Source organism: Vicugna pacos, chromosome 1 (genome assembly GCF_048564905.1).
Source record: "Vicugna pacos chromosome 1, VicPac4, whole genome shotgun sequence".
NCBI classification, from domain to species: domain Eukaryota; kingdom Metazoa; phylum Chordata; class Mammalia; order Artiodactyla; family Camelidae; genus Vicugna; species Vicugna pacos.
The window spans coordinates 9994380-10018354 of NC_132987.1; the positions used below are offsets into that span (position 1 = coordinate 9994380).

The window sequence follows — 23975 nt, forward strand, 5'->3', positions numbered from 1 at the left end:
ATTAAAAATATCTCAAGATAGCATTCACAGAAAGAGAACAGACTTGTGGTCACCAGGCGCTAAAGGGAGTGGGAAGGGGTAAATTGGGAGTTCGAAATTTATACCTCTTGGGGAGTGATGGAAATGTTAGGTATTTTGATTGTGGTGGTGGTTTCATGGATATATATACACATCTATCAAAATTCATCAAATTGTACCTCTGAAATATGTGTAGTTTACTATACAGAAATTATCCTACAATAAAGTTGTTTTTAAAAAGATGGCATTCAGTTGCTTGCTGAGTAGCATAACCTGGTATCTTAGACTTTATAATAATAAGTAATATTTCAATATCCAACTAGAATTCTGAAGGGAATAAAATTTACATCCCCCAAATGAGACAATTACTAATCAGCTCTACTAAACTAGCCAAAACCTAAAGTCAGCAACTTCTTAGTCCAAAAAAGGATACTTCAAAATGAGCACCCTCTGTGTCCAAAAGGATCTTCACTATTTTAGAAGCCTCATCCTCCGTCTTTTTTATAGCTCTAAAATTTCATTTATCTATGAGTGTATGTATAAAGTATATTTATAATTTTCCTCCTCTCCAAATACACACGCTTGTATAGATTATGTCATTACATAAAAATTGAAAGGCAGGAAACATGTATGCCTTGGGGTCTGTGTTTAAACAAGGTGGGATGTGATAAAGAAGGAAAAATCTGAAGAAAAGGAAATTCCAGCAGAGTGAAGCTTTATTAGCTCCATTTTTCCCCTTGTCTCTTATCTGAAGCAACCAGATTTTTCATTTGTTTAAAAATAACGCATTTGCACACAGAATGTTAGCTCGTTGAAAAGCTTTTTAAACCACTATAAATTACTGCATTATTTGTATATCAAGATTCACGCAAAATACAGTTGAACTACCGTTCAGTATCTTGCAAGCGCTCGTGGTTTCATGTCTACTTTCATTATTTGCCCAAAACTCTTGTAAATTTTCATTGTAGTTCTTTTTGTGGTAGCTGGAATTGAAATGTTATTACTGCTAACAAGCCAGATTGTGTTTTAACCAAATCTGGCCAATCTGTCATTTATGTCCCCACCTATTGTTTCCAACTCAATTATTATTAATTTTCACTTTGGTTTTAAGTCAGTCGTGGTGACACTGAGGAGGTGACAGGGTGGGGGCAGGCTTAGACTCCACCCCAAGGCTCACCCGGACTGCAGGACACAGTGCTCACAATAGCACGTAAGGTGCACACTGTTAATCTTCTTTCACAGACTAAAAGGCTTGGAGGTGAAAGTTTAGTGACTTAGCCTGAGGCCTCAGTCACACATCCAGTAAGTGGCTATTTTGATCACCTCTTCACCCTTCTGATGAGAAAAAAATTCCTGCCATGGGGTTATGGGATGGCTGAACACACAACACCTGACACGTGAAGGATGAGATTGGCAGCTCCAGGCGAAGACACTGCGGGCCACACAGGGCCACAGGGGAGCTGCCCTTGTGAATGGTGGACAGCCAGAGGCTGTGGGAGGCAGGCTTTGTGGTACCCCCTGCTCCACACGGAAGGATGTGATTGGCTTGTTCGGATCGTGGGTAGGCGGGAATGCACCTGAGCCCTTTGATACCGAGGGCTGGGCCAGCATCCCCAGGGCAGGATGGGAGGGCAACTGGCAGGCTATTCAAGGCCTTTCTGATTTTACCGCATGTCAGAGCATCACCTAACACTGAACCTTGCTTCTAGGACTTTACACCACAGGGGCTAAACGCAGATTCTAATTGTGGGCTTTCTTTCTTTCTTTTTTTTTTTTTTTTTACTTTTAAGGATTTTTGTTTGTTTGTTTGAGTGAGTGGTTTTATTTTTTATTTATTTAATTTTTAAAATTCTTACTGTTTTCATGGAGGCACTGGGGATTGAACCCAGGACCTCGTGCATGCTAAGCACGTGCTCTACCACTGAGCTATACCCTCCCCCTAATTGTGGACTTTCTGATCCACGCCCATGATTATTCCACTGTGGCATGGGATAGCCTCCCCTTGTGGGATCACCTGTTAATATTTTATTAGTAATTAAGTACTTTCTCTGGGTATTTTTTAATCATGTTTTCTTAGGACTCTATACACTGTAGTATCTGTTGGATCCTCATAAAAATACTAGAACACTTCCATTTGGGAAAGAATTTGAGGACTTATTTCCCTCTTAAAGGAAATCCAAGTGTGAGTTCTAATTGTATCTTTTTTTTTTCAATTATTGAAATATGGTCACTTTACAGTATTGTGTCAATTTCTGGTGTGCAGAATAATGCATCAGTCATACATATACATACATGTATTCCTTTCCATATTCTTTTTCATTATAGGTTACTACAAGGTATTGAATATAGTTCCCTGTGCTATACAGTAGAAACTTGTTTTCTAATTGTATCTTGATTTAGAGTTTTCTTCCTCCCAGAGAAAAGTTTTTCTTCAAAAATTCTACCCTCACTTCCCCAAACAAAATCTTGTTTCCCCATGTTCCATTGTTCTTAGAACTTTTCTGCCTTCCCTCCGCAGCTGGGCAGCTGGCATCCCTGAGTCTGGAATGCCCCCTTTCTCAATTGCACCTCCTCTCTTAGACCTTTTCAGCTACTCCTGCACACGGTGACACCGTCCTATTTCTTATCCTCTGGGCTGGATGCTGCAAGAAGTAATGTAAAAACGTAAGAGATGGTTTCTGCCAGTGAGTCTCTAACCCTGGAGAGCAGGACACAAGGGTTGCACAGCATAAAGGGAGATGAGTGCACGTCGAACTCTGTACTCAGGCCCACGAGCCCGTCCTGAGCTGGCCCCTACCCCGCTCTGCAGCCCCTCCTCTGCTGTTCCCTCTCCCTCCCTCGCTCTGGCCACATCCGCCTTGCCTTCTTTCTACTTCACAACTGGACCAGGCATTTCCCACCTCGGGGCCTCTCTCTTGCTGCTCCTGCCACGTCTGGTTCTCTCTTTCCTCTCAGGCTGCTTCCCAAGTGTTATCCTGGACCGCCCTGCCCCAAACAGACCCTTTTGTTCCATGCACAGTGGTTCCAAGGTCCACCTCTGGCTCCCTGTGTGATTTCCCCAAGATACTTACTTTTCTGTGCCACGATTTGCTAATCTGTAAAATGAGACTGTTGTAATAGACGAGGCTGTGAGAGTTAAGTGCATCAGTACAGATCAAGCGCGAATGATCGGAATCCCCAGCATACAGCAAGCACTTGGTGAAGACAGTTTCTAATCATCATCATCATTAAGGCTGAAAAGGTAACATAAGCCATTAATGCCATAGGAGTCCAGAAAGAGGAGAAGTCTTTAAGGCCCTGAGTCACCACAAGAACCTTCCTTGTGAGGGCAGAGTTGAATGTCATCGTGTCTGTATAGGGATTTGCCTGTTTCCCGCAGACACCACACCATCTTCCTTCTTTGGATTTCCATGGCTCTTCTTCTCCCACAATACTGATCTCAGCCTTCCTTGTGTCATAAACTGCATGTATGTTCTCCCAGTAGCGGTGGTCCTGCCTCTCTGTGTCCTAGCAGCATTGTGCCCTACACAGTGGACGGATGACCACTTACAAGAAACACTCCAAGAGATGCCATGAACTCAGTGAGTTTGAAAGCCGTCCTTTTTTATTTGTTAATCTGTCTATTCATTCATCAAATGCTATTTAAACACCTATTGTGTAAAGAACCATGAAGACTGAGAAAGGTACGGCTCTCTTGGAAATACCGTGGGTTCCATTCCAAACCACATGGGAAGAAACGCACAGTGTGTGCATCCCAGGAGCTGGCTGAGTCTGAAAGAGCCTGGAGAAGAGAGGAGGTCCATTGCTCAGGGCTTCTTTGCCAGTCTCTCCAGTGCCAATCTGATTATACGTTCTGGGACTCCTCCGCTCTTTATCCCTGAGCTGGTAGATGGAGATTCCAGACACATCATTGCATCTTTCTGATTCTTGGTGTTCTCTATAAGATCATGTCGATAACCTCTGTCTCCTGCCTGGGCTGCCGTGGCCGTCTGAGCGGGGGATGCCCTCACAGGGGCACGTTCACAGTGTTCTCCATCCACAGGTTCAGAGCGATGCTTGGGAAGAACCAGTGGGCAATGATCGCAGTGTAAGCGCGGTGACTGCAGAGACCAGTTACTGGAAATGGTCCAGTTGGATCAGTGTGGGGTGTACTGCTTAGGGGTCTTAACTCAGTTATAGACTCAGTGTAATTCAACAGACATTTGAAGAGCATCGTTTCATGCCTGTCTCTGAGCCAAGATTGTGGAGCACAAACATGATCCAATACAGGTTCTCCTAAAGCACTTAAAATGGATGCAGGGAAGACTTGAGCAGAGAGAAGCAGGAAGAGTGTTCCAGGCACCTTTAGAACAAGCGCAGGTAGAGGCACAGAGTGGGCAGGACCCGGGAATTCAGCTTGGTCTAGAAAAAAGGCTTCCTCATTCTACAGCAGGAGGAAATAAGATGGAAGCAAAGCACCCCAAATCATGGAGGATTTAGGGGACCAGAAGCAGAACACGGGCTCTTTTCTGTAGATATTTAGGAGCCTGTGGAAGGTTTGAACAAGAGATTGGCAGAAGCCGTACTCAAAATTAGATAATACGTTCCTGTCTTCTCTCTGGAATTACAAGTTCTTTGTTTGAAAAGGTCTGAATTAAAAGGGACAAACCTCAACGTACATGTCAGGCACTTTCAGTGGTTGTACAATTTTGATCTTTCCTTAGCTGGTCCTAAGTAAACTTCACAGCCCAGGGACAGGCAGTTACCCAGCCCTTAGTCATGTGCTTTTTACTTGAAAATATTTAAAGTATTAACATTTTCCTTTTCATTATATTTTATGCATCATGAACTTGATATATTCTTGAAATATTTATGAAATTCGGTATTGTGCATGTGGCCTATCCCCCATGTAAATGGAAAAGAGAAGCCTAACGCAGTTCATGAGTTGAAATATTTGGTTTCAGTTGTACTCAGATCGAAACCATTAAAGAATCAGAATGATTGTGGGTTTCTGATTGCCAGATTTACCACCAGAGCTCCGGGTTTCCTGACTACCACATCTCAGTATTTTTGTAATGTTTGTAGCTCCTTTGCAAGTATGTTTGAATACTCACCCCACCACACATTTCTTAACTATTCTTGTCTTTATTTTAAGAGAATCATGAATATTATTAGATTTGTTCCCAGAGTGTCAAATTATTTTCATCAACAAGGAGATCTGATTAGAGCACAAGATTTAGGAGAACTCAGACTTATAAAGAGGTAGGCAGAAGTATTTTCTATTTCTTGACATTGAGTTTGTGGTGATGTTTTCTTTTTATATGTGATTTAAATAAAAAACGACCTGTTATTTTTATAAGGTACTTTTGTGGGTAGTAAGAGACCCTGTCCCCTGATACGCACTGCAGAAGGAAGCCACGTGCCTGAACCCCTTCCTGATTGGTCATCATGTATTGTCACTTGGCAGAGGCAGGAATCCAAGGACTAGAGGCATGCAGAGTGTGCTTCATAGCACCTGTGCCAGGAGATGCTGCCAGACTCCGGGGCACCCCCTCCCCAGGGTCTAAACCCTGGAATGATGCTAGGGATTCTCATGGATAAATGTTAGGATTAAGGTAGATCTGGGATGTGAAATTAGAATTTTTAGTGAGCCCTAGTGCTGGCCAGCTGCCTAAAGCTGCTAATGCTCCCAAGATGATGAGAGGAAACCTTGGGAGATCTGGAGTAAGTTACACACACCCTTCCAGTGAAGATTCTGCAGCCTCTCCTCTTAGCAGCTGTCTCCACCCCTCCCCTCAGGCAGTTTGCAGCCCCCATCACATGACGCCAACTTTTGAACATGGAAAAGATATACTTTTATTTTAACGAGTTTTGGTAGATTAGCACCTTCGGCCAAAATACATTGTCTTACACACCCCCATCCTATAATCCAGATGTGTAACTCAAGTACTGTGGCTCCAGGTGACCTGCCCAACCTGTGTTTCACCTGCACAGTCTGAGCGCCCACGGCCTTAATGCCTACCTGATCTCAGCAGTTTATCTGAATGAGCCACCAGTGGAGCCAGAAAAGCTGTATTTATTAATCCAAGACATGCTTATCTTTTTTAATAAATACCTAGTAAGCTGTAAAATAATGACCTGCAATAGCTCCCTGTTAACATTTGTACCTCAAAGTCTAAACAGGCCAAGGGTTCATACTGTGTGAACAGAAATATTTGAGCATCAAAAGAGAAAACTGTGTTTCTTGATAAAAAGGAAGTGGTCACAGATCATGCCAGCCAGACAAATCTGTCAGAGCTTTGAAATCCAGAGCTGTTAGGTGAGATAATGAGATAAAGGGTAAAGTAAGAGCAGCCTGAACGTTTCAGTCTAGTTAAAGTTGATTTGTATGTGACTTATAAATTTCACTTTTAGAAGAATGGTTCTCAGATATTAAGTAACTGTAAAGAGGTGAGTTACCGTTTGACTTGGATTTTGTTGGAAGGTGTCTCCTGCCATTTTGTGTCCCCCCACTTCCAGTTCCTTTCCTGCTCTCCCCAGAATTTGATATTTAAACCCTGAGACTGGGTGGGCAAGGAGTCTGCTAAAACAAGCAGAGAAAATTTGAAACACCTAGAAGCTATTTTAAAAACCCCTTGCTGCTGACTTTTAGTTAGAATTCCAAGGAGACGTGGATTGTGTGGACTGAGCTCTGGGGTAGCAGTGCTGGGGTTTTGGGGTCACCTCTCAAACCTCTGGAGTCACTTGGCCTGACTCGGTGTCAGTTGGGTATTTGGAAGCATCAAATGAAAACAAAATCCACTCTGCAATTGACAGGTCACTGTCATGCCTGTCAGTGAATTAGAATTGTTGGAACACCATCCACTTACTCCAGCCTGAGTCTGAGAATTGGGGAAGGAAAGCTTAATGTGTTGGGGATGTGCCATCATCTCTCAGGAGGGAGGCAGATGGCTGTGTTATACCAACCTGTGGCCAGAGCAGCAGCAGCCCCCCCCCACCTGCGGACGGGTGTCACTGATTGTCTTTTTTTAAGTTATAGTACCTTCAGTGTAGCTTTGGGCTATTATTTTTGAAAGGCAGCTGACCACTGGAGGCAATATTTTGAGCTAAAGATTTTAAGTATGTCATGTTGTCTAATTACTGACATCAACAACAGAAAATAAAACCCTCCACTTGGCTCCTTTGAAACACTTACATGCGTCTACTGTTGCTGTGACACTCATGTCCAAGAGTATTTCATATTTATTTAAGAACTTTAAGAATGTTATTACAAAGCCTTGCTTTGTGATTTAAATTGAAGTTCCCCAGTGTTCATGTGGTGAGTTAAAATTTAGATTTTAGGCCCATGACTTTTATATTGTTAATTATAGCTTTAGATTTAAGTGGCCTGGGTGATGCATGCTTTGAAAATAAAACCTGTCTGGGAGTTAGAAGAACAACATAAGGATATTTTAATAAAGACCTGGAGTCTTGTTACAACTCGTTAAACATTAGTAACAGTAGGATTAGGAATATTGGCTGAAATAGGAAATCAAAGTGAAGATTAGGCAGAATTGATTCTTTTTTTTTTTACACTGAATTAAATAAACTAAAAGAGAAGTTCTTAATGAACTGGAGGAGAATACCACATTTCTAAATTTTAAGAAATTAAATTCTATGACTGATAGATATATGGAATTAATTTTAAAATGTTAAGAGCTCTGTGGCTTCTGTGGACATTATTTCATACCATTAGCCTTGTGATAAGTTCTCAGCGTTAAGAAAGATCTGTTTTCTGATCCTAGGTGTTTGCAAAGACATACAGAGCATTTTTAAGAACTGTCATGCCCTCCCGTGTGTAAGGAAGGAAATTTTGCTGTGACGTATAGTTTTAAGTACACTAAACTCAAGTGCCTTACTCAGGGAGTTGAGTTTTCTGTTTTTTCTATAGTATCTCCTTACAAAAGCTTGTGGTACGAGCCTTTTTTTCTTTTCTTTCTTGCTTTCTTTCTCTTTTCTTTCTTTCTTTCGAAATCGAAGCTTTTAATCTAAAAAAAGACCTTGAAAAGGTAGAATTTTGTAAATTTACACCTTGGCCTCCAGATCTTTCTCTTCTCCGCCCGTACCTCCTCCAGTCTGCCCTCCAGAGAGGAGGGGGGAGGGCTGCTCACTGCTTACTGGTCCCTCTACTCTTGCATAATTTGCTGGAGTTTTCTTTTTTCCCCCAAGAGGAATGTGATTTGAAAAAACTTCCTCCACCTACATGTTTGTATAGTATTTAATGTATTTGCTAATGCATCGTAACAAATGGCCATAGCAGTCAGGATCTAACGAAATTCGGCATTTAGAAAGCCGCCGCAGCTCCTGAGACGCCTGTGCCCTAGTGAATGCCGTCATGTAATGCACAGCCTTCTAGCCAGCGTCCGCCTCATCGGCACAAATCAAGTGTCAGGCCCTCTTCCCTTCTCAGTCTGTCCCCTCTCTGAGTGCTCTCAGCTCTGCCCGTGGTCCCACTTACCACCCCCGGGCACCAGAGGAAGGACCTCTTGGATGTGATAAAGACACCACCGCTGTGAGGTTTGTCTTAGCTTCGGTTCCCCAGAAAAAAAAGAGCCTGAAGCAGCAGGCTGTGTGCATTACTTCACGGGGGGATAGAGTCACAGGAAGCAGAGCGACAGGAGGAGGTAGTTTGGTAGGAGGGGAGCCAGCGCGTGGACGAGCTGTTGAGTTCTCTCCCACCGCCCAGTCCTGTGAGATCATACTCGAGACAGAAACGACTATGTCCCAAGACTGTGCATGGTGAGAGAAGGAAGGAGGAAGAATTTTGCCGCTAGTTCCTGTCTCCCACTGGTCAAAGATTCCCCTACAATGTATTTCCTCCTCCCCACCCTCAGGTAGTTGGTGGGGTGATGTGAAAGTGGGGGTCCGACATGTCAACTCAGATGCTGAGTAGCAGCAGTTCACTTGGGGCTACATCTGAATTCCTTTTTTCTCTGTCAATTGATCAAGAAGGGGAGAAACCATCCTCACCATATGGAAGGCTGGGCTACCTATAAATGTAATTCACTCATGCCTTCTGTATGTATTCGAGCCTAATCCCAAATGAGCCACAGTGGCTTGTTTTTTTGCCCATCTAACTTCATGTCTTAGTACTTCAGTCCCAGGGTCATTTGTTGACCGTGGTTGGATGTGCAGATGCCATTGAGCCCTGTAACAGACTAAGGGCTGTTTTTTGTTTTTTGGGTTTTTTTTGATGGATAGTTGTTCTCTGCCACAGAACCTCAGGGGTCTGCAATGTGAGCTTTCTTCTGGCACTGGCCAGAGACTCCACAGTGCCTTCGCCATCGCAGGTGGGTCTCGCACCCTCAGGTCCGCCGGCCCCAGACGCACCATAGCCTGGACGTGCCGCAGAAGTCTTTTATATCTATTCTGGATCACCCTTGAAAGTGGCAACCACCAAGTCTCTGATACATGGGCCAAAGCGCTACTACAAAGTATGGAATATGCCTACTTCAGAATCCAAAGAGGCCCACCTTATTCTTAACTGCGGATGTTGAAAGAAACAATTTGTTCTCTGCCTCAGAGAGGAGCGTGTCCTCAGAGTTCTCAGCGTGTCCCAGAGCCCTCGACTCCCTGAGAGCAGCAGCAGTGTGCTGTATCTCTTAGTGTGTGCGGCTCCTGGTGTCTGTCTCAGTGGCTGGCTAAAGTGCTCTCCATTTCCTGCTCTGGTTAATGTGCCGTCATCGGCACAGCGGACCAGAGTCGTCTGCTGAAATGATGATCCAGCTCCCCGCAGACTGTGTTTTGAGGGACATCAGGAGGGTTCACATTGCTTGGAGCCGGGGGTAGCCCATCTCTACCAGTTGGAGGAAGGTAATTGCTGTGTTCACATATAAGCAGCTGGGTACCAGATGCCAGAAGCTGTTCAACATCCTACCTAGCAGGACAGCTACTATGGGGGCTTCCGCCAGTTGGGGCTTACAAAGGTCCATCTGTATTTTTCCTGCAGGGTCGCTCTGAGTATAGAAAGGGAGGTTATAACAGGGGACCACCGCTCCTGCGTCTTTAACTCTTTGATGGTGTTACCCATCTCTGCGGTCCTTCCTGGTCAATGCAGATGCTTTTGATTTCCTGTCTTGAGTGGGGACAGACTTGTGGGGAAACATTTGAGAGGCTTATACTCAGCCCTTCTTACCAAAATGACACTTATCCCTCATGTCAGAGAACCAGTCAGAGGGTCTCCCAATTACACACTTGAAGTCAGGTAAACCCCAAGGTGGGTCTGTCTGTACATCCATTGGACCAGGGCCAACACTTCAGTAATTACTTGGCCTCCATGAGCCCCCACACTAACCGGAGGGACGTATGGCATTTAAGATTCCCCAGTATTGGTGTAGTTTGGAGCTCTGATGTAATAGTCCTCAAAAAGTCCGGAGTTCTTTCTCCTAGGGCACAGTTATCCACGCAAAAAATTCTTCGCTCTGTTCCGTCTCACACGTGCTCCTTTGTCTGGTATATTCCCCCCCCCTTCCCTTGGGTATCATCTGACCTCCCTGGTGAGGGCAGATCAATCATATATTAATTCTCCGTGTTTTTAAATGAATGCCAGTCTCTTCCGAAGTTCCCGGAGGGCAACGTCGTTACCCGCTTTGTGCTCTGCTGTGCCCCTGCTTAGTACGAGCCTCACACGTCAAGAGATTAGTAACTGAGGAGTGAGTGGATTATTCAGTGGGTGAGAGAAAGCGAAGGAGTGTTTTACCCTGGCGTCAGGAGCCCTGTTGTTCTGGGGGACAGGTAATTAGATTTATGTATATTTATTTTTCTTTAGTGGAGATACCAGGGACTGAACCCAGGACCTAGTGAATGCTAAAGCCTGCGCTTTACCACTTGAGCTATATTTTCCCCCTATCTCAGCAATTCTAAGCTCTTTTGCCCCATACCTTAACATTTCTAATACCAATTGTTTTTGGCTAGGTAGCTGTTGTGAATTAGTTGTTATTGCCTGTGCATTCATAAACAAACAAACAAACAAATAAATACATACCTTGTAAAAAGAGCATCAGCAACTGGGACAGAAATTCCAGGGGCAGGAGTGGAGCTGTGCTCGACATACACTGCATCAGCCATGCTCTTGCTGACCCAAAACGACTAGGGTTGATGGTAGAACAGTCATCTCTGAGCTGAAAGTGATACAGAAGATTTGGAATCTGAATGTAAAGAAGTTTTAGTATTAATCAGGCATTTTTGGTTCACATAATATCATTCTTGAGCACAAATAAAAAGATTATCCTCTATCACGTTATACTTATCATGAGAGCCCATTCAGTGGCATAATTTTCATGTGCTAAGAAATCACTTAGTTGTAGTTTAATTTGGCAATTTTTTAAAATTTCTTAGTGATTCATAAAGTAATAGTTTATCATCATTTTCGAATCCGTGAGATACGGCATTATACACAGTGGTCATCAGGGCCCCCGTTAACATATATGGGCATTTTATGTGAATTAGAAAGAGGCCAGCCTTGCGGCTGGATGGGAGGTGTGAGGATATCCGCCAGCTGTCTTTGGGAGGGGGAATCAGCTGTGCTGTGGGTGGCAGCTTTTGCCAGCCTAAGCTCTACAAAGAATATGTTTTTTTAATGGAGTTACTGGGGATTGAACCCAGGACCTTGTGCATGCTAAGCACGCACTCTACCGCTGAACTATACCCTCCCCTCCCTAAGGATAGTCTTTTTTCTGCCAATTTTTTATTTGTTATTTTATTTTTTTAATGGAGGTACTGGGGATTGAACCAGGACCTCGTGCTTGCTACCCGTGCGCTCTACCACTGAGCTATACTACCTCCTTCTTATAAAGAACAACTTTATCTCAGAGTCTGGAACAGAATATCACAGGTAGTTTTAGGCCTTGCTGTCCTATTTTTGAATGCTCTGACTTGGAAGAAAGGTTATAGGAAAACTTTGCATAGCAATATGAGTATCATTCAAAACAATACGTTTCTATTTTTAAAAATCATTCTCTTTAAGGTAGTTTTTTCTAATGGATAAGCCTATTGTGAAAAAGTTTTATCTGGGTATATCAGGGTGTTTCTGGGTAGACAGGAAGTCTAGCAGAATTTTAATTCTGATTGAGACTGTCCAGGTCAGTGACCTCATAATCTTTTCAGAATGAGGCTCTAACTATGAAGCATTCCAGTCCCCCTCCTAGGAACATTGCTCAGCTCCTGAAAGGCCAGCCTTTGATGGTTGATATAGGCCTTTATATTTATGTATTTTTGTTTGCCCGTATACTCTGGAACTCCTTTTCACACTGATTGTGTCTAAATTTTTAATTTTTACAGCCTTACTTTGCCCCAGCAGCTAAACCTAATTTACCCACTACAGTTACAATTTTGAATATAATTAGGAATATACTACGAAATTAATACTTTGTATGCACAGCCTGCCATAAGGATACTGATAAGAAGTAATCAAGAATAATACTAGTTCCTGTTGTGGGAAACATTCAAACTTACATTCGTTCAGTACTTGGATTCTGGGTCCCTTCTAAGTGTCTGAAATGCATTTCTATTATGAATTGGAAGATTTATAATTTATACTTTTAGGTTTATCATTACATTCAGATAGATCATCTCATTTTATGTGGAATATCTTTTCTTGCCTGTGATTCCTTTCCCATTCCCCATTCTTACTGTAGTGCAGACAGAGCAGTGCAGTTTGTTATAATCTGACCCCGAACTGCTGTCTGGGAGCACAGGTAATTATGAGAGATTAGAGGCAAAAGCTGCAACTCAGGAGATTAAGAAGGAAATCAGGCAGAACCAGGATCTGTGGTACCTGGTGGGGAAAAATATGTCGTTCAGGGCACAGCTCCTGTTTACTTTTTCCTGCAACCCAGGGTTCACACAAACTTAAAATCTTCCCAGTGCTTTTTAGAAATGGGATGTGATCCATTAGCTAGAGGAATCGTAGTGTCCTAGTAAATTGGGCCTCTTACCTTACTGCCCCAACGTATGCCATTGTAAAATACTCTGGCAAAAAGAGTTTAAACTGGAGGAATTTAGGGGAACCAGTACAGAGTTTCAGAACATCAGTAGAAATATTCCACCGTAAGTGTGCACGTTGCAGCCCAAACCACGAAGATGCTCACATCTGGTACCAGGAGAAAATGTTCTGTGACTGAAGGCATTCACGGGGGACTTTTATTGTTAGCCACGTGATTAGGTATCAACAAACTGCCTACATGGATTCCCTAAAATATGTCGGACAAAATAACAACAGATCCTTGTTTCTTTTGGCCATTCCATCACCGTTAGTTACTAGCCAAGCACAGAATGATCAGGAGAAGTAAGTGGGTGGGATTCCAACATTGCTTCTCGTTTTTAGCTCTCATTTTCAGAGTTTGGATGGGGTGAGAATGAGGAGCTGTGGGATTTTGTGAGGGTTTTGTTACAGCTGATTATATTTTCTTTCCACCACTGCCCATTATTGATAATTGAAAAACAATTATCTTTATTTTTTACCTTGATTGGGAAAACCATATCCTATTCCCATCAGATCTTTTCGGTATGCAACTGGGTCTAAGGTTGAACAGGTCCAGTAACGCTGTGGGTTATTTTTCCTGGGAGACTGAGGGACAGGCGGATCATCACACTTCGTGGTTAATCAGCGCTTAGAGTTGATCTCATATTACCCTGTTTTGAATTCACTGGCTAATCCAGTAAGCAGCATTCGTAGTATCTCAGAGAGGGAAAGGCTCAAAGCTGGCTAACAATGGAATTTCCCGTTTTTCACTGGCAGGAACCCCAGCCCCGTAACGGGGAAGGGCCCACCAATCCCACCATTCCCCTAGTGAGGAAATGTCCCCCTGAAGAGGAGTTCTCCTGGCCGCTGGCCCCCGCCCCCGCCACGTGAGTACAGTGACAGCTCTGAGGCCCTCGGCAAGTTCCCCATTTCTCGGTAGCCATTTATCTGATGGGAAAATTGGCCAGACCCTCTTCCTTTTGATCCTCCGAAACGTTCCAGAAAAGGAGATGTAAACCTCCTTTTTATCCCTTTCTTTTTTTTTTTTTTTCACAAGTTTAATAGAAATTGATGGATAGGAGGTTAAGACTTAGGTTCAGTGTGATTACTGAAAGCAAACTGTTGCTGTCTGGAGCAGTTCTGTCCAATAGAACTTTCTGCAGTGATGGAAATGTTCTGATCTGCACTTTTCCGTACAGTAACCACTAACCACATGTGGCTCTTGAGTATTTGAAATGTAGTACAGCTGAGGAATTTAGTTTTTAATTTCATTTCATTTTAATTACTTTAAATCTAATTCTCCACGTATGACTGGGGGCTGCTAAGTTGGACAGTGAACGCCTATGTTTACTGCCGTGTGCCTGAGCTATTTAGCCCCTCTGAACATTTCCGTAGATATACCCCTCCACCTCTATTTCATAACCCAGAAATTTTTGCCTTGTATAATTATATTCATCATTCTAAATATGATTCTCTAATAGTAGGAAAATCCTTAAGTTAAAAATTCTCTTTTGAAAATTTATTCTCCCATATTGCCCTTATGTAGTTTTAATTACTTTATGATACTAAGAAAATTTATTCAATCTTAAACTTACAATATCTATTTAAGTAACCCAGCTTTATTTTCTTCTTTGCACGTTTTAATTTGCAACTTCAATATATATGTAGAAGTAATTACACACATTAAAATAACTTTCCCATTTTATTATTCCTTTTTAAATGAGATTGTAAAATATCTTACATTAGTACAGTATGTGCAATGCTATTAATTACCTAAACATTAAATTTAGCATTTACTCATTATAATATGGTACTTACCAGTTTCAAAATTTGGTTCTGATAGGTGGGTTACTGAAATTACAGATTAATTAAATTTGTAGTTTTAATTGCTGGAGTAGATGTCCTTCCACTGTCGGGCTATCATTAAAGATCGCTTGCATCATAAGATGTTAGTGAGGAAGTTGTGTGTGAGATATATGGGAACTCTGTACTATCTGTGCTATTTTTCTATAAATCTAAAACTATTCTAAAGTGTTTCAAGTTTATTTTAAAGTATTATGTCAAATTTTGTCATGCTATCTGTTTATATTCATCAATGTGCATTTATTGGATGCTGGGTATGCATCTAAAATAAGAATCATCAGATCAGCAGTGGGTAGCACTTACCTAGGTATCTCAACATGGCAACTTCAGACCATCCCTCAGAGATAATATTACCATGATCTTGCAGATGAGGAAGCTAAAGCCTGGAATACAAAGTGATTCAGCCAGGGTTACTTAGCTGGTCCACAGCAGAACCACAGTTTGAACCAAGTAAGTCAGAGCTTTGAGTCACCATACTGGGTCTTGATTAGGCAGTATAAGATTTGTTCTCTCTGCCATCAGTGTGGCAAGACAAACTTTCCACTGTAAGAAATCTAAAATAAAGTAATACCCCGGTAATAAATTACTTTTACAACTTGAAAAATATAGAAGTGTGTTTTATTTCTGTTACAGTGATTCAGACTTTATTTTTCTACAGTGGTTCATTATCTTAAGAGTGAAGAATCTGTCCATATTCTCTTGACAGGAAATGTCTCTGTTAGTGGGGTTTTTAAAAATTGATGTATGCCTCATTAAGATAGTGACTAGGAATGAAAAAAAAATACAGAGAGCAATACCTAAAGGATAGGGGAAATGGATGTGGTAGGTTTTCTCCTAAAGACAGTTTTTATGAGACTAAATTTTTAAGAAACTTAAGGTAATTTGTGGCATATCGTTTTATTACTACAGTGTTATTTTACCATTTGTCTGTCAGTGTTTTGTTTTACCATATGTTTGTGTTTTCTTCTTTTTTTTTTTGATTGAAGTGTAGTCCATTAACTATATGCCTGTTAATGCTATTCTTCCTGTACATTAAAGTGTAGGTCTTTGATTGTTAACATTTAAATATGGGAACGGTTGCCAGTGAAATTTCAGCATTTCTTTGAGATATTTTTAATGAGCTTTGGAAAGTATCTCTTTGGCTGAAAATAGGGAAGAAAAAAGATGGAGTTTTTTGAATAGCTCAAAAATTGTTTCAGATGGAATATATTGGTTCATCTGCTCATTTAATGAATATTTATATGCCCATTGGCAGATTAACACATTCAACAGCATGATCTAGCTACTGCATGGACTTAAGGTCATGCATTTACTCATCAGCAAGAGAGACGATGTAAATGCTTTAAGGGAATTTGAATCATAAACAGGTGCAACTCTTCTGGGATCATTCCTTTTCTGTACACACTTGTGAACCAATTGGCACGCCTCTGTTGACTTTTGCAAATTATTTGGATTTGAAGGATGGAGCTTTCCTGCTTAGGATGTAGATTGTTAAATCTCTATTAAAATTTTTGTGAAAATGTAGGAAGTTCGGGGCAAAGGTCATGTTTGCAAATTAAGGAAATTTTAAATTCTAGTACACACTGACCAATGAAAATTTAGGTTTACATTGTTGACTTAGAATGACATCCTAACTTGACATAATTATCATCTTTATCAGGCTAGGTGATTCATGTTACCTAAGGTTGGTTGACTCACTCCTACGGAATTCTGTGCTGGGCAAAGGAGAAGTGAGGCTTTGTCTCCGATGGGAAAATGACGCTTAATGCTATCATGTTTTAAAGGGCAGTGTACAGCAAGAGATCTGGTAAGACCAGTAAGAAGGTAGAAAAACTTGAAGGACCATAATTTCTTCTCAAGTGCCTATGATACAGCAGAGAGCTTAAGATGGACAAGTTCTTTTTATGCCATTGGGTTCCATTCTCCACAGCGCAGAGCTCACCCCTTTGCTCAAATAGCAACTATATGTCCTGGATTTCCCAGAGTAAGCCAACTTTCTGGTCTTCCATCCTGTTTTTTCCATAAGTGCTCTTGTACTACTTAGAGCATATGTCCCATTAAAAAAAAAATCATACTTAGAAAAAATAACAAAATAAATGATAGAGAAGGTTTGAGGGTGACATTTTGCATTGGGAAAGTAACTGAAGTATACGTAAGACTTAGGTATCTGAGTTTGAATCTGCTTTCCTGTAACTGCCAAGTGCTGTGTTTGGTAGAATATCCTAGTTTGGTGTGTACATTTTAATTAAGTGTGTCGGTTAAATCAACCTGGTTGTGGTATTTTCTTCATGCTATTAAAAATAGTGAATTTTTTTTGTTAAAATGAACAGAGACTTTTAAATTCATCCATTCCTATTGGAAACAATATGTTCTCAAGCTCTAACTTGTTTCTGCTATCAATGGTGAGCAAAAGAAAATACTTTATATCTTTTAAAATTTATTTTTTGTTTTTTAAATTTTGGGGGGTAATTAGGTTTATTTATTTTAATTGTTATTATAATTTTGTAATAGAGGTACTGGGAATTAAACCCAGGACATCGTGCATGCTAAGCACACACTCTACCACTTGAACTATACCCTCCCCACTAAAGATACCTTATATCTTTAACCTATTTTTAAAGAGAGGGTTGGTATGAGTATGGTTTAAAGAAAGTTCGACAGAATAAATATTTAATGTATTAACGAAAGAAAACCAAGATTAAAGTCTTAGCATACTTTCTCTTTCTACATATTCACTTCTCATTTACAAATAGTACAAATATGTTATATTCAAAAGTTATTAAGAGAGTAAATCCTCAAAACTCTCATCACAAGGAAAAATAATTCTTTTATTCCTTTAATTTTATATCCACGAGCGATGTGGATGTTCACTAAACTTATTGTGATAATCCTTTCATGATGGTGTAAGTCCAATCATTATGCTGTATACCTTAAACTTATACAGTGCTCTGTGTCAATTATATCTCAAAGAAACTGGAAGAAAAAATAAATAAAAATTTTAAAATGGCACAAAAATTAGATGACTGGAACTGGTAGTTTGGGGATTTAAAAAATCTACTACATACCTTTCTGAATCTGGAAGAGGAATGATTGAAGGTCCTAATAAAGCATAAATCAAAATATTGCATGTAAACCACTTTATAAAGCAAATAATAAATAAAATTTTAGTTATAAATTTTCCTAATCATCTGCAGCCAACAGAGCTTTCTTCCAGGGCAAAACGTTATAGCTTTCTTTCCAGGATGTGTTTGCACATTGTTCCAGGAAGCACCTCTTAAGTGTTAAGACGTTGTCAATTCCCTGAGGAACCTCTACCTGAGTTTATCCAGAGTTACTCTCAAAGAAGATAAATGACTGAAGCAAATAGCTCGGAGGACTGCTGTGAACTAGCCTCACAGTACAGTTGTCTGTGCTCTTAAGTCGCATAGTAGGGAGGCAGACTTTCTGAAATAATTGCAAATTGTGTAAAACTGTGATGCTAAGTTCTGCTGAGTTCAGGTACTTGTTAGGACCATAGGCTAACAGAACCTAAAGGGAAGAAGAAGAGAGAGTATTTTACTTTCCTCCGTTTCGCTCAAATTTGGATTTTTTATAAACAAATGAATTTTTTAGATGCTCATTACCCGCTCTTAAACTTGATTGATTTTAATACTTTGAGTTTTTAAAATTTTTTAATACTTAAATATAATAATTTATCTCTTTCATACTGTATGTGTATTAGTTGTTAATTTATACAGATGATTAGAAAGAACATATTATTTTAGAAGAACAAAGAGCTTTGAGAAAGAGTAGATAAATGGTGCTACCCATGAACGGAGTCCCTGTTTTTAAAGCTTAGACCTTTAAAGGCATCTCGTATCTGAGTGCTTTTCATCTGAAATCTGACTGAAGTTTCATATACTGCTTTGTTTCTTCTTTAGCCTCAAAGAGCTTTCAAGACAGAAATTAGGGTGGTAGAGCGCCTGCTTAGCACATTTAAGGTCCTGGGTTAAATCCCCAGTGCCTCCATTAAAAAAAAAATTGAATGAAAGTAAATAAATAAACCTAATTAACCCCCCCAAAAAATTTTTTTAAAAAAACGAAAAGATAGGAATTAGGGAATAAATTCCCAGAAAGCCTAAAAGAACAGAGTTGTAGGCTAGAGGGCTCTAGCAGGCAGATGTGATAGGAGTGAGCATTCTTCCCCATGGCTTCATCTACACACAATACAAGGAAGACTGTCACCTCATAAAGCGGAGAGCACGGACCACGCCCCAGCCTGCCCCCAGGATCATCCAACAGCTCTCTTTCATGCACAGGTGACCCGTGGTTGTGCTCACCTGAGAAATAATGCTGTGTAAACACATCTAGAAAAAGGTCTCTTTTAAAGCTGTATTTGAACTCTGTGAGAGCCTTAAGATGCCAGGCTTTTTAAACAGCATAAAATGCACACACTAGCATAAAACACGACCTCTCTTTAAGCTGTAGTGTATTTCCTAATCTAGCTGCAGCCGATCTCAAATTCTCAGCATTGTACAGAAGTTAGAAGCATTCTTTTGTCTGCCTGGCTTACATTTTGCAGTGTGCTTTGCTCCTATATGGGTCTGTCAGAGATTCTCAGAAGTCATTGAGCCCAAGTATGGGGACTGGATTCCAAAGAAATCCAAGAACTCAATGGGATTGCCCTATCTCTCTGCCATAGGCAGGCCTGGCCCTGCCAAGAACAGCGTTCTTCACACTTTGCTCTCACTCTTTCTGGGAAAAGACCTGAAAATGTGGGTTTCCAAAGGCTTCCCAGCCTGCAGAATAAGTAGATGGAACAGAACCATCAACAGAGCTGACATTAAGCAATTCAACTATGTTCCTTACCTCTCAGTGCCTAACCTAAATGCCAATATGAAATGGCTTTTGTGTCTACCAGACAAGGAAAGGAAGTATCAGCAAATCAAAAAGTAAGATCATCATGAGTTGCCTTTATTTTTATGTACATTCTAATTGAATAATTCAGATTCCATCTCATTTTTTTGCAAATAGTAGTTTGAACTAGATCTCTCTTTGGATTCCATGTTCTGCCTTAATTGCGGGGCCACACACTCTGAAACGAAACACCCATCTTCTGGGCTCACCCCGTTATTGACCACTGTTATGTTTCCAAAGCCTGCCAAATGCTTTTTTGTTTTTTAAATAAGCAAATCTACCCACGGGACGTACCAAAAGGGCCATCCTGCGCTCCTCAGCGTGCGGTGCTGGGAATTTGTTTTTCATCCTTCAGTGACCTTGGAGCCAATAGAACAAAGTGAATTTGTTTCTTTCACTAGCATTCTGCTCGTTGACAAGGCAGATGTTGTTCAGAGAGACTAAGAAATACTAAGAGCAAAACTTGTAACTCATATGTATAGTTGAATTACAACCCAAATTAGTTCAACTGTCTGCTTAACAGATTGATTTTTGTTTTCTTCCACCCTCTCTAATCATGAGAAAAGAAGTGAGATGTAAAAGAACCATAACCTTTTGACAAATGCAGACACGATTATGAAGCCACAATTAAATTAACCAAAATAGGAGGAGAGAAAAAAAGCAAATGCTGTTTGACAGCAGGGGAGCGCTGTCAACACCTTCAGGCCCTCTGCAATTACCTTTCTACTGCTCTGAGGTCTGCCATGCACACTCAGCATGTGAGCAAATTATTCGTGCCGTGGGCCACTTTAGGTTGTCAGGAAAGCTTCTGGAGAAGGTCCGTGGCTGTAGAGTTGAGAGCTGTACCTCTCCATTCCTCTCCATTCCATGTTCCTCAGAACTTTTGTGAGCTGTGAAAACTACAGATTAGAACGAAGCCCCCTTGTCTCAGCATATTTTTTATATAATGAATCAAATAATTATGTTAGTTTTACGTGTTGGAAAAGAAAAACTATAAAATTCACTTTGTGCTAAACAGTTTTTTCCTGAATAACTAAAAGGTTCTCCCCTCCCACCCTCCCCCACCTTGGTCTTGGCTCCGAGTCCTGTGAGTTTGGGTGGGGGTCAGGTGCTTTCTCCAGTTTCCAGATGAAGAGTCCCAGCACGGCGGTTAAGTGACTGAGTTGGCTGTCGCGTTTGTGGCCTTGCAGGACAGCGGCAAGCCAGTGGATGACACCTGTGGAGTTATTTTATGATTTGGAGTAGATGTGACAGGTGGGCACTTCGGGCCACTGAGCTGCCTCTCAGAAGGCCTTCGGCACACAGTCGGAGTCAGTGTGAAAGCCCGAGACACGAGATACGGCACTTCTGGAACTGCTAGCGCTGCATGCAGAAGAGCAGGGTTCAGGTCTCTGCTGGGTCACAGCCACCCAGTGCCTGTGGTCACTGGGCCTTTCTGGCCTGCCGTACAAGCTGCTGCTTGTGGGGGGGTTAGCTTAGTGCTCGGGCTCAAATCCTGGCCCTGCCTTCTCTGTTTCCTGTTTCCTCACCTATGAAGTGGTCATGGTGTCTACCTCGTAGGTTATGTACAACGCTCTCAAACCCTGTGTGGTTTTTGGTGTGTAATAAGCCATCTAGAGCTTATGAGTATTATATTACTATTACTGTTAGTAGGATTAATGGGATGTTTCACAGCATGCTATAAACTTTATTGATACATAATTGGAGGAGATTAAATATGTAGATAAATATCTATAATATAAGGTGGATGAGGATACTCTAAAGCTCTTTGGTAATTACAGAAAAGAGATGATTTCCATCAGGGTTATCAAGGGTTATATTTTTGAGCCTGATCCTAAAGGGCATAAAGATTTGGACGTGCCAAGGCTAGAGGAATTGCAAGTGGTGAAGGACATTCCAAGGGGAAGCAAAAACATGAACAAGATGGAATGCTGTATCCCTGAGTTACTGTATTGATTTCAAGGGATCATTACATTTCATTCATCTTTTGGCCAAGTATCTGCATCTATATGAACCTCCTGTTTTAGGTGCTGGAAATTCTTACAATATTTTATAATTCACAAAATACTTTAATTTCCACGGAAAACTATGAAGATAGGTTTCATTGCTTTCATTTTCTAGATAAGGAAGCTGAGGCTCTCCCAGCAGGGATCAGCAGAAGGGGAGGCCCAGCGGTACAAGCACCCAATTTCATGCCTGTCCACAGCAATACCCTGGCTCTGTCAGTCAAAGCTGAAACAGTTTCAAGGCCATCAGCCATCAGCCAGTATAGTGGGCCCACGGTTGCTTTCCTAAGATGTTTGCTATGTTCAGAAGGGCTGGAGAAGCAGTTTTGATGACCCCAGGTAAATCCAACGCCACTACTGTACACGTAACCCCAAACCCACAAGTTGCTGCTGACGATCCCGGGAAGGCAGCCACAAAGTAAGTGTTCTGATGAACACCGGGCGTGATCTTGCTCCCTTTTGCTAGTTAGCTGAAGTTTGCCAGGTAGCTTTGATTCAGATAGTGTTGTCTTTATTAAATTGAAATTGACCAATAAATGAATTTCAGGTCTTAAAGGTATGCTGCAGTGTGTTCTTGATTCTTAACCAAGATATTTGTCAAAATAAGAAGGAAGAATGTTTACATGTTGATATTAGGAAATTATAAATTCATAACAGTCAAATAATTAAAGTAGGGCTTTGTTCATAGACCGTAGTCCTCTGAACAATTTTCTACTTACCATTAGTATCACTTCCTTTTAAAAGGATTTTTAATATGGGTAAAATGTCATGACTTGCATTGATTATTTATTTTAGCTGATATAATAAGCCACCAAAGCTTGTATTTTTTCTGTCAAATCTCCAAGACAAACATTTCTAGTTATTAGAAGCATAGTCTATTTCCCATGATTATGCTATTGCATATTTGTTACTTTTTAAATATGAAGTTAGCATATTTCTACTTGAAATGTCTTGATTACATTGCATATTCTGAAAACTCACAATGCTCTAATAAAACTGTTACTTCCTGAGTAAAATGACTCTATGATGTGACATTTATATTAAATGTGATTTTCATCTACTACGTAGGGTTTTTTGAAATTATAACAAATTGTAATTCCATTCAGTTCTGGTTGCGTTGTAAGCTTGGGAGTGAACTGAAGTGATTTGTCATAAATACCCCACTATGGGATTGGTTTGGAATCCAGTGTAACTAATTTTTCATTTTTAATAATACAAGATTAGCATCATTCAGTATGAAATATTATATTCTTATACAGCATAATTCAAAAATGTCTCCCCATTGCTGTCACTGTGCAGTATTGATTTTAACTTGATGTCTTCATTGTCTGACATTTTCTCTACTTTATATGCTGCTTATTCTTAATATTGCTAAGAATTGTGTGTGAATGTATGCCTTTGTTCTCAACGTCTGTCAAGAACTTCTCTTAGCATTTGGAAGGAGAAGGAGTCTTGCCCTCCATTGATAGTTCTTCTCTGCCTACCCAGGGCTACGATTGTGCGTGATGAAAAACAACAGCCTTTCACCACTTGTGTTTGCTGTGCACCACCAGCTCTGAGTGCTGGGATTTCTGCACCCCAGCTCAGGGAACTCGCAGTCTCTCCCTTCCCCTGGTTGCTGGATACCCAGCAGTCTAGGCCGACAGGAGGAGGGGAGTGGTGTTGGAGACAGGACAAGAGTTAAGCGATACCTGGGCAGTTCGAGGTTAAGGAAAGAACGAGACCAGTCCAAGCCAGATACCAATGTGGAAAAATTGGGGTTTTTTTTTTTTTTTGCATCCCTCGTTCTCTCATGTACTCTTATCTCTCTGTATGTGGTTGAAGAATTCTTTTACCACAATAGGTTACCTGTTATAAGCAGGGACGCTGGAGCCACTTATCAGCAGTGTGACCTTGAGCAAGGTAACTGAACCCCTCTATGCCTCAGTTTCCTTGTCTGTAAAACTGGGATAGTGTGTAATAGTACCCCATCCTGATTGGAATGTAAAGTGCGTATAACAATGCCTAGCATGCAGGAGACTATAATAAATTATTTTTACTGCAAATTAGATGGGTAAGGCTATCTATGGGGGAGATGCCACATACACACCTGGAAGGGGCTCAATAAATATTGCGTTTACTGAATGTTCCATTCCCTAAAGACCTGCCTTTTCTTATAAGCGCCTCTTGCTCAGAATTACCTCTCAGTTATTTTCCCCCTTGAAACTTTCATT

At 41.0% G+C, this 23975-nt stretch overlaps 1 protein-coding gene and 1 non-coding gene across 4 annotated transcripts in view; one reads left to right on the forward strand and one right to left on the reverse strand.

The window, feature by feature from the left end:
* Positions 1–23975, forward strand: part of UBE2E2 (ubiquitin conjugating enzyme E2 E2) — a 325579-nt gene that overhangs the window by 185480 nt on the left and 116124 nt on the right. For 2 of the 3 annotated variants that reach the window (XM_072949060.1, XM_072949014.1), the window contains exon 2: positions 13775–13884. The exons of the other annotated variant lie outside the window; for it this stretch is intronic. In XM_072949060.1, the coding sequence (XP_072805161.1) occupies positions 13775–13884 (110 nt within the window). The remainder of the gene's footprint in view (positions 1–13774; positions 13885–23975) is intronic. 3 annotated transcript variants of the gene reach the window in all.
* On the reverse strand, positions 1883–1955 carry TRNAA-AGC (transfer RNA alanine (anticodon AGC)). Its single transcript has one exon. It is a non-coding gene; the product is annotated as a tRNA-Ala (tRNA).